We start from the raw sequence: 12,975 nt of genomic DNA, 5'->3' as shown, positions 1-12,975 counted from the left end.
CGGCCTGTTTTGCAAGTCAACAGGTGTTTCGAGACAAGTCAGTGAAGCCAGAAATCAAGCATCAAATGGAAAAGCTGAGAGAATGCACCGGACGGTGCTTAATATGGCTCGCTCGATGATATTTGCAAGTCGACTCCCTTTGTCGTTCTGGGGTGATGCGGTTGAGTATGCCTCATATATCCTTAAACGCAGCCCGACAAGTGCAAATGAGGAAAGAGCATCGCCTATGGAGATACTTACGAAGCGTGCTCCTGATTTGCGTGACATTGTGGTTTTTGGATCTGTTTGTTCTGTTTACCGCGACCCGCGCAAGAACTCGCTGGTCTCAAGTCGGCGTAATTATCGGACGCAGCGACGAAACCAAGGGCTACAAGGTATTTCTGCAAAAGGACAATAAAGTCGTGGTTACGCAACACGTAAGGGACATCCAAACTCTGAGTGATGAGCAGAACAGTCAGTTGCGTAGAGCACTCGACTTCGAGGATCAGGAAGATGATGTGGTGTCGACATGCTCAAGTGAAGGAGTCATGGTTTTGGCTTCGAAAAGTCAAAAAGGAAAGAAGAAGTCGAAGTCATGGACGCGTGATGCCCACAGGACTCGAGGTGCATCGAAACGTGCGCAGTCTATTGGTGTTCAGGAGGAGCAAGATCGTGAAGAGAGTGTCGTGGCTCACATTTACGAGTGCGATCCCAAGAATTATGGGGAAGCGATGCGCAGCAGCAAGCGCGAAGGGTGGGAGATAGCCATGCGTGAAGAGATAGAAGTTCTCGAAGAAAACAAGGTTTGGCGATTGGTCAAACGAAGTCTTAGTAGTAATGCACTGCACACCAAATGGGTGTTTAAGACGAAGACCAATGCGCACGGTGATCTCGAGCGGCTCAAGGCTCGACTTGTTGCGTGCGGGAATGAGCAAGTTTTTGGTGTTGATTACCAGCTTGCCTTCGCCGCAGTTATGGACATATCAACGGTCAAGGTACTACTTGCTCTGGCAGCAACGTGGGGAGTGCCCGCTAAGCACGGGGATATACCCAACGCTTACGTGAAAGCGGATAAGGAATCTCACCTTGAGATATTCTTGCAGGTACCGCACGGCATGGACATTGGTGAAGCGACTATGAAGATTTTCGGCGTGACAAGCAAGAACGAGCTTTCGCTAGAACTATGCAAGAGCTTGTACGGCCTCAAGCAGGCTGGACGATTATGGAGTCAGCTACTTCATGCAAAGTTGTGCGATGCGGGCTTCACACAGTGCGTGTCTGACATGTGACTATACTGGAAGCGCGATGAAAAGGACATTATTGTGGTGGGTGTTTACGTGGATGACCTTTTGGTCACCGGCACTGATGCGGCCGCAGTTGACCGTTTCTTCGAAGCTCTATCAAGTTTGTCGATTAAAAATCTCGGACAAGTGAGCAAGTTTCTTGGGATGCGAGTGGTGCTTAACGATGGTGGTGGCTATCAGCTGGACCAGGAGAGGCTATAAACGACTTGCTACGTGAGCATGGACTCTCGAATGCAAATCCAACACTTGCGCCTATCGGTTCTGATTGCTACGAGGTATATCCAAGTGATAGTGTGTTGCTAGAGGGCAAGGGCAAGAATGGATTACCCACAGTCAAGGAGTTTCAGTCACTAGTTAGGTCGCTTCTTTGGGTTGCGCGATGCACGCGGCCCGACATTGTGTTTGCGGTCCACAAAGCGACATGTCAAACCCATCAACCCCTGCTTCACGATTGGAAGCTTGCAAAGCGGGTGGCGCGCTATCTAAAAGGCACGAAGTCGATGAAACTCAACATGACACCAAGCGAAAATGACAGGATGTCGATTGTGGTTGAAAGCTATAGCGACGCGGATTTCGCCGCAGACAAAAGTGACAGGAAGTCTCTGACCGGAGGTATTATACTTCTCAACGGTATGGCGGTCAGCTGGTGTGCCAAAAAACAGGGTGGTGTATCACTATCGACAATGGAAGCCGAATTTGTGGCGGCATCGGAGGTGGCGCGAGAGCTTTTAGGCATACGCGAAATGCTATGCGAATTTGGCGCAGTGCCAAAATTGCCCATGTTAATGCATGTCGACAATCAAGCTGCTATTCGACAGCTTGAAGGAAAAGCGTTGTCGCTCAAGGCCAAACATATTGACGTTCGAGTCAAGTTTGTTTGCGATTTTGCCCGACGTGGGATTGTGCTGGCACAGTACGTGCGATCGGAGGAAATGCTGGCCGATTTGCTGACCAAGGCACTCGACGCGACCAAGCTTGCAAAATTGCGTGCTTTAATGCGTGTTGGTTATGACGGTAAGTCTTAGCCGAGGAGGAGTGTTGGAAATTGTATTATTTCTGAGTTGGTTAGTCGTTTCATGACGGTACGTATGTGCATGAAGAGGCGTGCTGCGGTGGTTGAAGTGGCGGCTAACGACTTAGGGCCTGTCGTGTTATTACCTTCGATCAGCTTCGGCTGCAAGAAACTGCTTAGATGAACATGAGCTGTAGAGAGATATGACAGATAACACAAGGGCAACAGATAATGACAGAATCCTTTTATTACAGTGCTAAAGACTTCTTCTCTATGTCAAGCGAACATGACTGTGGTGCCGGCTCTACTCGGATCGTCGCCTGACGACCTAAGCTGCTGTCTTGTCGCGGGAGTCGCTCCGTACACGGACAAGGTTCAGCTGCTCGGTATAGGTAACTGAGCAGAGCTGATGTTATGCTTTATAATTTTCGTTGGGTAAAACTGTGTGATTGGCGCTTTCACTGTGGTAAACGCAACTTTTAAAAGGTAAGCGATGGAAGCGATACCAATCCTCTCTTATCGGACAGGTCACAGGACCACTTAGCGGCATCTATGCCGAATCGATACACTTCTCTACCTTAATCAGAGCCTAAGGCTCGCCCTCTTGTTGTCAATGTTAAGACGTTCGAGATTTAAGAAAAAGAGAACCTCATTTTCTGAATCAAGCAAATGGAGATGTCCGGAGACTCTACCATGCTCTTTACAGAACGACAAAAGGTGGTCATGGCCATCTCTAAGCTCGGGGAGAGCCATGGAACGGGCATGCTTTCTTCACATGGGATTCGCCGGAACAGCATATAATTAGCATGTTTGCACCACCAATTTTTTTAAACATTTAGGTACTTTTTATCCCGAAGTTACAAAGTCATTTTGCCAGTTTTAAATCGTCCTGCTTTAGAAATATTTAATAAGAAAAAGTTGGAGTGGAGTGATTATCAAGATTAAATAAACATATATGGACAACAGTAACTCAACTAATAACAAGTCAAGAGACAAAAACGGTTTTACTCTACCAATTAAGTTATAATCGCCGTTTTAGGCGGTGTGGCTTCCTTTTTTAATTTATTAATTATTTTGGTATATTTTGGTATATTTATTAATTATGTTTTTATACTATTGTATATTCCGAACTGCTAAAAATATTAATTCAATTCACTTTTTCCCTTTCATCGACGCTATGCGACAGAATCCTAGCCATCAGGCTTACGTACGACAGCCACCATCAGCGCTCGCTCCGTCCATCTCATGCCGTCATCCATTAATCTAGTACCACCGCCACGCCAGCGACGTTGCAATAGCTTTCGCTCAATTCGTTTACGGGTATTGTACCTAGCGTACCCTTGAACGATAATACGTCGAGTACCCATCTACCCGAACCCAGGTTTATCGAAAAGACTGCCAACAGCAAATATCTATTCATCGACCTCCCTCGTGTAGCTCGTCGAGCAATTATCGACCGATTGAGTCGATCCGTCCAGAGCGTCATGACTTCTGTGCTCTCAACCGAACGCTTTCGTAGCCTATGGCGACTAAAGCATCGCAAGAGCGACGTGGCGTACTATATTGACAACGTCACCGTCGCTGCCCAGGCGCGCTTTCGCTGTGTTACGCACATGCATGCGGGTGTCCACGACATCATGAAGCTTTTTGTCGTGCCTACGAACGAGTCAATCTATCGCAAGTATCGCCTTCTGTGCGACAGTCTTTTGGACGCCCGCGTCTTGTCCGTGCTGCGACGGCCGACCGACCCATGGAATCGATTATCTTTGCATTTTCAGCTAACAAAGTCCTCGCGTTTAGACCAATCAAGAGTTTGTCTCGCTGTCGCGACGGAAATAATGACGCAGCCCGATGAATCGATTCTCGGGTACTGCGTCTGGGATTCCATTGACGACCTCGAGCTTTCGCGTCAATGTCGACTAAATCGTCCAAGCTCGCGTCGTGTAGGATGTTTCAATCAGTGATTTTTCTACGCCAATGGAGTCCTCTGTCGACTGAAAACGCGACGCACAAGACCGAAATGTCTACATGATAGGAATCGAGCTCGGGAAATGGGCTCCGGGCCTTACAGCTCATCTCTTGATGGGCAAATTTGGCGGGAACCTCGCGCACCTGTGCGCGCACATAAGCGTTCGTACAAAGTAAAGGTCGGCAATCAGGCGTTTCGAGGCATAAAACACAAATAGTTATGGATACGATATCGCACCCAAGATCTCTACGTACTCGCTTAACGCCCAGGACTGGCACGTCTTGGCTCTGACTTCGGGCACCCACTCCGTCGTCAACACAAACGTACGCGAATCCAGCTGTTTCCGACGAATCAAACGACCCAAAGACGTGAAACGTTCCGTACGAAGGAAAGGACCAGAAATAACGTTTCACATCTTTCAAAACAAAAAATGACCACTTGTACACATAGCAGTGCCGGAGTTACGTAAGCTTTAAGCTTCTAAAACAGAGTAGGACAAAAACGTGTCTACCTGTATTCATGTTCCAAACGATCCCATCTATAAATGATGACGCGTTCCAAGAAAGCCAGACGAGATTTAATGACGAGCGTTTGATTACTCTCTTGAACTGCTGTGCCCGAGTCTAACATAGCAATTTGCCGCCCTCCACTACTCCTCGCGTCATGAAATTCGTCCTCACAGGAGTGGGTGGCAACATCGGCCGCGTCGCCGCAGACTTTGCGCTTGAAATTAAACGCAGTGACGACATTCTCGTCCTCACGAGCTCCGACGTGTCGAAACTCGCGCCCGAGCGCGTACAATCGTGGCAAGCTCAAGGCGCGGTCGTCGCGCAGGCCGATTACTCCGATATTAATAGCCTCAAGAAAGTTTTTCAAGGCGCCGATGCCGTGGCGTTCATTTCGACGTGGCTCATCGGCGATGGCCGACGGGGGCAAATGAAAAACTGCATTGAAGCCGCGAAAGCTTCAGGCGTCAAGCGCGTGTGTTACACGTCATTCGTTGAAGCCGGTTCCGACAAGCCAAACAACGAGGTGCCGTTCTTGCCGCAGGACCACCACTTCACCGAGCACTTGATCAAAACCTCGGGCCTTGACTACAATATTCAACGCAACTACCTTTACCAAGACAACGTCCCGCGCTTATTTGCCCAATCGTGGCACTATACAGAAGACCGGTGGCTGGCCAATAGCCACGATGTTCCTGGGGCGTACGTGGCCATTGCAGACTGTGGTCGAGTCTTTGCGGCGCTCTTGCTTGGGAAACAAGAGAAAAACACCGTTGTGGAAGTCACGGGCCCTGAGGCCGTGACGGACCGCGAAATCTTTGAGTGGGTGAACTCGATTAGCGGCTACAAGGGCAAATTTGTCGACTTGCCGGACGAAGAGCTCCGTGCATATTGGCTCGAAAGGGGCTTGCCTACGGACGTCCACGGAGACTTTTCAAACCTCCCCATGAAACTGTGCATTGGCGACTTGCTTTGCTGTGGCGAAATGCTCGCGAACGGCTCTATGAATCACGTGACGGACACGGTCGAGCGCCTCACGGGACGCAAGCCACTGAGCTACAAAGAAAATCTCTTGCAGTACCAGGCAATTTTCCCAAAATAGTCCGGGCCAAGGAATTGGTTAGGACATTTGATCGCTCATGTAGGTGATAAGCAATCTGTTTTTCGTTATCAATGCCCTTTTTTGTGCTCCTTAACTTGACGTGTGTATCCTGCAACTAGAGAATGGGCTTTGAGTCAGACGCAAGAAGTTACATATTGTGCTCGTATTTCTGATGACGAATTAGGATGTATATAATTACATGTTGTACCACTTTTCATATCTAAATAATATTTTAACGTGCACTTAACTCGCTCAGACCTAAGTAATCCTTAGACAAATCAAGGATAGGAGCTTTAGGAAACCCCCATCTCATATTGATGCGCATATTTGTAGGTTAGACAAGCAACTGTTAATATGTGTGCTCAAAAGCCTAATGCTCTTGAAAAACAAGATTAATGTTCTTGGCACTGCGGAAGTCAATAATTGAAAAACGAACATGTAAAGTCTACAACTGTCACATCTTTCAAAAGGGAGGAGCGCGCTTGGCACAGCTCCAACACAGAAAATTTGACCCCAACTCGTTTTTCGGCAGCCTTATTCTTCCTCTTTACACACTCATGATCAAATTTACAACCTGTCAATAGCGCATTCAAAGAATAGCATTCACGATAATTTGAACCGCGCCTAGAAAAGCGGTCAGGCATCTCACGTACACATACACAACCATAAGTATTTGTGTGAGTTATGCGTGCGTAAACTTATGCAGTCTCCACGATGCGTTTTGATGCCCCTCTCCTGCGCACAGCTGTAATTTACCAAATTTGGCAAGAGATTTTACACCCACGGCTACATCAAGCATCGGTGCTTAAAACTTATCGCGAGTCGTTCGATTCTACGGAAAAGTTCTCCCGGCGACGCGCGCGGTCCAGCGAGACACCTGACAATTGCAGCTCTTTCGAACATATCCTTACGGTAAGGAAACAACCCATCAATTCGCCTTTGGCGCGACTAAAGGAGTTGTCAAAGACCAATCACACTGCCAGTTTATTTTATAATTTTTAAGTACGAATGCAAATAGCTCATCATGATTTGGATAAATCAATCTAATCCTCAATAATAATTTCCTGCCATGCATAATACTTGTCTGTGTATCACATTGAAAGCGTCAGACTTCGACCTTAAAGATCTCACCCCGAATTCTTCTGTGTATCAATCGATTAATTGTCACCCTTTGCCCCCTCTTCTGCCTGGTTTTCTTGCTTTTTTTCAAAAGCATCAATTTTGATTGTCTCTGCCAGATCCATCGTTACATCGGTCACCTCACACAAACAAATTTCTTTGCCTTTTTTTCTTGTTTCATCCAGCGATTTTTTATGTTCACGTTCAATAGAACAGCGCCCGGTGGTTGGATCTTTTCCGGAAATGTCCAGCAATTGCTGCGCCGCATCGTCTTTTAATACAGCTTTCACCTCTAGTAATGCCAAGATGCGGCGTGCGGTATCCGCAAAGTCTTCAGCGTCGTGTGTCGCAGCAAGAACATCTAAAGCTGCTAACATTCTTGCCTCTCCCGCGCACACCAGCGCTTTCACTTGCGCACGTTCTTCCCGCGACACAACGCGATAATCTGTCAGTTCTTGTAACATCGCCAACGCAACATGTCCCTCTCTTGCCTCGTCGCTCTGCATTCCTTTCAGCTTCATCGCTTCCAGACACGCAATCCGTACCAAGGTGTCCACAAAATCATCTTGATTATTATCGCTCAAGAACACCACCAAAGCTGCGACAACACGGTCATCGCGAGACTTTACCAGCTGTACCAGCCGCTCTGCTCCTCCACGAGGAAGCTTGTTACTCCGAGCCAATGGAGCAATCCAGTCCTGCACAATCGCATGCCCATGGCATTCCCACGCTGCCAACTCGGCTAAGATTTCTAACGTCTCGACGAAATCCTCAATCTCGTTCTCTTCGTCGTAAACATCCACTGCCGCCAAGACGCGAGAGTCGCGGGACTTCAAAAGCGACACAAGCAGCTGAACCTGCCATATGTCCAAACGCCCTGTTTGCCCCAACGTCCGCAAGAGACGAGCTTTAACTTGAAACTCGTCCGTCTCCGCGTCGCCCACTGTATCCTTTCCAAAGCGCGCATGCTTGACCACCAAAAGCAGCGTTTCTTCCAATTCCCGCACATCACGATCTGCTTGAAATGCTTCATTCGCCGCTTGCAGCGCTTCATTACCGCCATGAAACAACTCTAAAAGGCCCGCCGCGTCTTCGTCCTCGAGCGTGCCACTTCGCTGCATTTGACGCACAACATTCTCGAGACTCAGGTGTTTGGTCGTAATGGGGGGACATTCATTCCGAGCGCCTTGTTGTTCCATCTGACGTTGAAGTTTTGCGACACGTTGAAGTGTATCCAAGAGTTCAGTGGCGTCGGCGTCCCTTGCAAACACTTCGTACGCACTTTCTAATAAATTATGTCGTTGCGCGACCATTTTATGCAACGTGGTTGCGGCAATGGGCGACAACTCAGCTTGCCGTTGCCATTGTCTCAGCAAGAAGGTCAAGTGGCGCTGCCATCCCAGCCAATCACGTTCGTCGTCGTGGCACCCATCAAGTGGCCCGTTGTCCTCTTCTCGCACCGCGTCGTCCATCCCATGTCCAAACGCCGCTGCCGCCTTTTCGTCGTCACCTACTTCGAGGGTCAACTCGTCCACAATTGCCACTAACGAGTCTCGAAGCATTACCGCACTCTCCTGCGTACGCGTCTTGTAGTCGTATATACACTGAAGCACTTGCGAGTCGTCTTGCGCCAACAGCGCCAGGAGAAGATCGAGTTCTAAGCTCGTGAGCATATGTTGTGCGTGAAAAGACGTCACGATCGATACTCCCATCCTTGATAGATTCGGCTGCTCATTACTCGACTCTTGCTTGTACTGATCGGTCGCTTGCTCTGCAAGCTGCTTCACCGTCATCTCCAAGTGTATCAAGTTGTTTCTGTTGCTCTGGTAGTGCTGCAAAGCACGCCAAAGTACTTCATTTTGATCCAGAATCAGCTTTAATGCAGGCGCGACTAGCTCGTCACCGAGCTCGTGTTTGTCAAGTAGCGTTTCGATCATAATTAACAGCTCCATCGTGTCGCTATAATGCATGAGATTTAGCGTTTTCCACGTTTCTCGACTTAATGCCAACACTTGCATCTGCACGTGGGAACTATACACTCTTCTGCCTATCGCTGCGATTCTCTTCGCAACTAGCTCATCACGAAGCGGGTCTTGATGATCGCTTTGCATAGCAAGTGGAAGCCTTATTATAGGCCCTTGAAAGTTCTCGGGATGCAACAGCCGTAGCAAAAAGCTTTTCTTCTTGTCTACAGAAGCACTTCCAGCCATTGAAGCAAGAACATTCGCATTTTGCTGCTCGCACATATCTTTTAAAATAGCACATTCGAAGATGCTAAGTTTCTCCTCGCTAATCAGAGCATCTAGCAACTTGTGTAGCCTCTGGAGGTCAATTGCAGCCTTTGGGACTTCAGTTTTGATCCCTTGAGGATAAGTTGGAGCTAATGCGGGTGCAATAAGAGCACTTACTTGTCCAACAAGAAGCTTCGGAACTTTGCAGGCTACAGAAAGCGGAATAAGGTGTGGAATCGAGTTAGATTGACGCTTCTTCTTTTCCGTAAGAGGCGGCACTTGGAATCCGACGCAGACGTTATCTTCGTAATTTAAGGCTACACGCATCAGATGCTGCAGCTCCTGTGGTGCAATGCCTTCATAAATACCGAGCGTCACGGTTGAGGGAGTTCCTGAGAGCTGCACGTACGCGACATCACCCATGGTGGCAAGGAGTCGCAAGGTTATTTAAAGTTTTGAATTTTCACGTTTCGAACATCATATTGTGTATCGTAGCCCTGATTGTCAAAAGAAAGATTATGTCCTGCGCGTGGCCTGACGACCCGCGCGCTAAGCTCTTTAATGGTAAGCTCATTATCAAATTTAAAACCACAGCGTCAGAATGTATATAATGCAATGTAATGCAATGACTTTATTAAAATAGACCAAGTGCACGGCTATATCAAAGTCAATGGCCTTTGCATGTCGTTCATGGACACGCCACAATTTCAGCGCTTGCGGAATCTGAAGCAATTAGGAACTCTCTATTACATCTTTCCGGGAGCATCGCACAACCGCTTTGAACACTCGTTGGGTGTGAGCTTTCTGTCTGGCGAAGCAGTTGAGCGCTTTCGACTCCAGCAGCCAGAGCTGGAGCTCACGCATCGCGAAGCTCAGCTTCTGGTTAGAAGTTACGATTAGTTACAAATTGGGGTACAGTTAGCCTAATTATGGTAACGTGTAACCAGAGTGCGGCAGGCTTGTTGCATGACGTGGGCCACGGTCCGTTCTCGCACGTATTCGAGCACGAATTTATACCACGCGTGGCAACTGCTCGGGGCTACGGCAATGTCGAAACTATTTCGTATTCCCACGAATACATGTCTCAACGCATGATTGAGTACATGGTTGACGACAATTGTATTGAAGTCGAAAAAGACGATCTGCGATTTATCCAACAGCTTATTATTGGAGCAAAGAAGTGAGTTTTAAACTCATAAAATGGAAAACATATGGTTTCATAAAACATTTTTTTTGTGTGTAGAATTCACCAAGGCTCGCGCGTAGACGCTCACGGGTTCTTGTACGAAATTGTAGCCAATGGCCGCAATTCCATTGACGTTGACAAATTCGACTATCTCGCTCGCGATATGCTCAACCTATTTGGTCTGCGGAAAGTCTTTGACTTTTCTCGCCTTACCATGTTTAATCGTGTGATTGGCAATGAAATTTGCTACCACGAAAGCGTTAATCTCGACATTTACGACATGTTTCAGCAGCGCTACCAGATGCATAAACAAATTTATAATCATCGCAAGAGCAAAGCCGTTGAATTTATGATTTGTGACGCAATGCTTCTCGCGGACAAGGAGTTAGAGATTTATACTGCCACACAGTCACCACAAGAGTTTCAATTTCTTACCGACCACATCCTTCACGTACGTCATGTTTTAAAATCAAAGAATGCAATATATTATCGAGTGTTACGTGCGATAGTCAATTGAAGCGTCCAAGACCGATGCATTGGCCAGTGCACGAGCTTTGCTAAAACGAATGCGCCATCGCGAACTCTACGAATTTATTGATGAGTATTTGGTGCCATCGGACTTGACGGATCGTATCCCTCTTTTTAATGCCACGGAATTGGCCACAATCACGTCACTGGATGGAGTGGCGCTAAATCCGGACGATATCATCGTGTCGGACGGCCGACTTAATTATAACTTTCGAAACCGCAATCCTGTGGACAATGTCTCTTTCTTTGCCTCGAGAGACCTCGATTCTAAATTTTACATCCCGAAAGAAAAAGTTAGTCTGCTTTTTCCCGAAAAAGTAGGTTCGATCGTGGTGGTCCACATAAGTTCACACTGACTTTGTATTGTTGCACTATCTAGTTTGAAGAACGGATCATACGCGTTTACAGTCGAAATAAATCACCAAAGGTACATGCAGCAATACAAGTAAGTGTGACCCCCGCCAGTTTGTAAACATGAGAGACACTGACTGATATGGATATACACTTTAGCATGCCTTCCACTCGTATATTCGCCAGTTTAAAACGACACTTTCGCCTCCATCGCTGTCGTCCTAAGTGCATGTTTATTAAGTAAGGATTGAATGCTGAAACCAAAAAAGCCGGAAAATATTACGGGTACGAAGGCGCTACTAAATATTATAAGCGTCACCGCATCAATAAAGCTACTAAATGGAATTGAAAATGCGCGAAAAAAAATTAATGTTGATAACAAGATTCTGACAATTTAATTCTTTGATTAACAATTAAAAAGTGCGCTGAGGAGCAGATGAACTATTGTTTCAAAGCAGCTACGGAAAATATTGTTGTTGCGTTGATCCTGAATGGCATCCTTGACTGCGTACATTCTCAGGATTGAGATCCGGGACACTGACTAGGTGGTGAAGGATCACACTTTGATAGATTGAGCCCTCCTCATATTGTTGGCGAAGCCGTTAAAAATTTTCGGCGATTGATGATAGTGGTGGTGTACATCTGTTGTTTTTAGACAAGGTTGAACAAGCCACCAAAGAGAATCGAAATCATCACTATCGAGGCCTCTAGCTGGTGTTGCGGCAGCTCTTGATCAAAACATGTGTAACGGAGTGGATCGTTACATGAAATTAACAATTAAAGGTTGTTAATTAATATGTTATCTAAAAGGTATATAATATTTGGAGAATATTACTTTAATTAGTGATGTTCAGTATTATTATCTGTGACGGGGTGTATCGACACATGAAATTAACACTTTAAGGTTGTTAATCAATATATTATCTAAAAGGTAGATAATATTTGCAGAATATTATTTTATAAAGTAATATTCAGAATTCTTATCCATAAATAGGTATAATGGATTATACTTATTTATTCCGCAGACTAATCAGCTGTAGGAGTAATCAAAGAGAGAGTTACAGATAAGATAGAGATAAGAATTCATTTACATGTTTAGTATTAGATTATAATTAAGTTAGCATTTACAAAGATAGAACAAAAGACACTTAATTATATTTAATACAGTTTTCATTTTACCCTCTCAAGCTATCTACCTTAAGAGAAGTCTATCTCTGCACGTACAGTGTACGTCAATTAACGTAGGGCAGCACTCGCAACTGAAGCAGTGCGAAGTGGACTTGTACTGAAACAGTACAAGTCATAGTGCCCCGTTACACCTGGTAGCACTTTGTAGTCCGTCCAAGGACCACATTTCCCACATCTAACATGGACATGTTAGATGATAGTGGGAATACGCATCACGTTTCCCCTGAAAGCTACTCCTTTCTAAGTGATATAGAAAGGAGTGCGGTTGAACGAATGAGTTCGACCGTAGGAAACGATGCAATCCTGGCATTACTGTCCAACTTAGACAGAGATGCCCTCCATTCAACCGTCGCCAAGTTCATACAACATGAACTTGACGAGATGAAGGAAAAAGTAGCCTTGCTGAATCAGCAAGGCTCTCAACAGGCGGAACTGTTGAGATTACAACAGGTACAGACCCCTGTACCTGGGATGACGCAAACGCGTCGTCCCGAAACTCT

General features: G+C 46.4%; 4 protein-coding genes across 4 annotated transcripts; 3 read left to right on the top strand and 1 right to left on the bottom strand.

Annotated features, from left to right (window-relative positions):
- Positions 1 to 3,779: 3,779 nt before the first annotated feature.
- CCR75_005591 (uncharacterized protein) lies at positions 3,780 to 4,259 on the top strand (the record flags this gene model as incomplete). The annotated part of the gene is made up of 1 exon (XM_067963670.1): positions 3,780 to 4,259. One exon carries the CDS (start codon positions 3,780 to 3,782, stop codon positions 4,257 to 4,259), a length of 480 nt encoding a protein of 159 aa, XP_067823572.1.
- A 668-nt stretch (positions 4,260 to 4,927) lies between these two features.
- CCR75_005592 (uncharacterized protein) lies at positions 4,928 to 5,872 on the top strand (the record flags this gene model as incomplete). Its single annotated transcript, XM_067963671.1, has 1 exon — positions 4,928 to 5,872. The coding sequence occupies one exon, from the start codon at positions 4,928 to 4,930 to the stop codon at positions 5,870 to 5,872; it is 945 nt and encodes a 314-aa protein (XP_067823569.1).
- A 1,157-nt stretch (positions 5,873 to 7,029) lies between these two features.
- CCR75_005593 (uncharacterized protein) lies at positions 7,030 to 9,645 on the bottom strand (the record flags this gene model as incomplete). The annotated part of the gene is made up of 1 exon (XM_067963672.1): positions 7,030 to 9,645. The coding sequence occupies one exon, from the start codon at positions 9,643 to 9,645 to the stop codon at positions 7,030 to 7,032; it is 2,616 nt and encodes an 871-aa protein (XP_067823570.1).
- A 95-nt stretch (positions 9,646 to 9,740) lies between these two features.
- Positions 9,741 to 11,664, top strand: CCR75_005594 (uncharacterized protein; the record flags this gene model as incomplete). The annotated part of the gene is made up of 7 exons (XM_067963673.1): positions 9,741 to 9,786; positions 9,866 to 10,104; positions 10,170 to 10,402; positions 10,466 to 10,859; positions 10,918 to 11,253; positions 11,316 to 11,381; positions 11,447 to 11,664. The coding sequence occupies 7 exons, from the start codon at positions 9,741 to 9,743 to the stop codon at positions 11,510 to 11,512; spliced, it is 1,380 nt and encodes a 459-aa protein (XP_067823573.1). The 3' UTR covers positions 11,513 to 11,664.
- Between the last annotated feature and the right edge of the window lie 1,311 nt (positions 11,665 to 12,975).

The sequence above is a fragment of the Bremia lactucae genome, linkage group LG13 (assembly GCF_004359215.1).
Source record: "Bremia lactucae strain SF5 linkage group LG13, whole genome shotgun sequence".
Taxonomy (NCBI): domain Eukaryota; phylum Oomycota; class Peronosporomycetes; order Peronosporales; family Peronosporaceae; genus Bremia; species Bremia lactucae.
The sequence above is the reverse complement of the archived record's forward strand: the minus strand, read 5'-3'. Positions and strand labels throughout refer to the sequence as shown.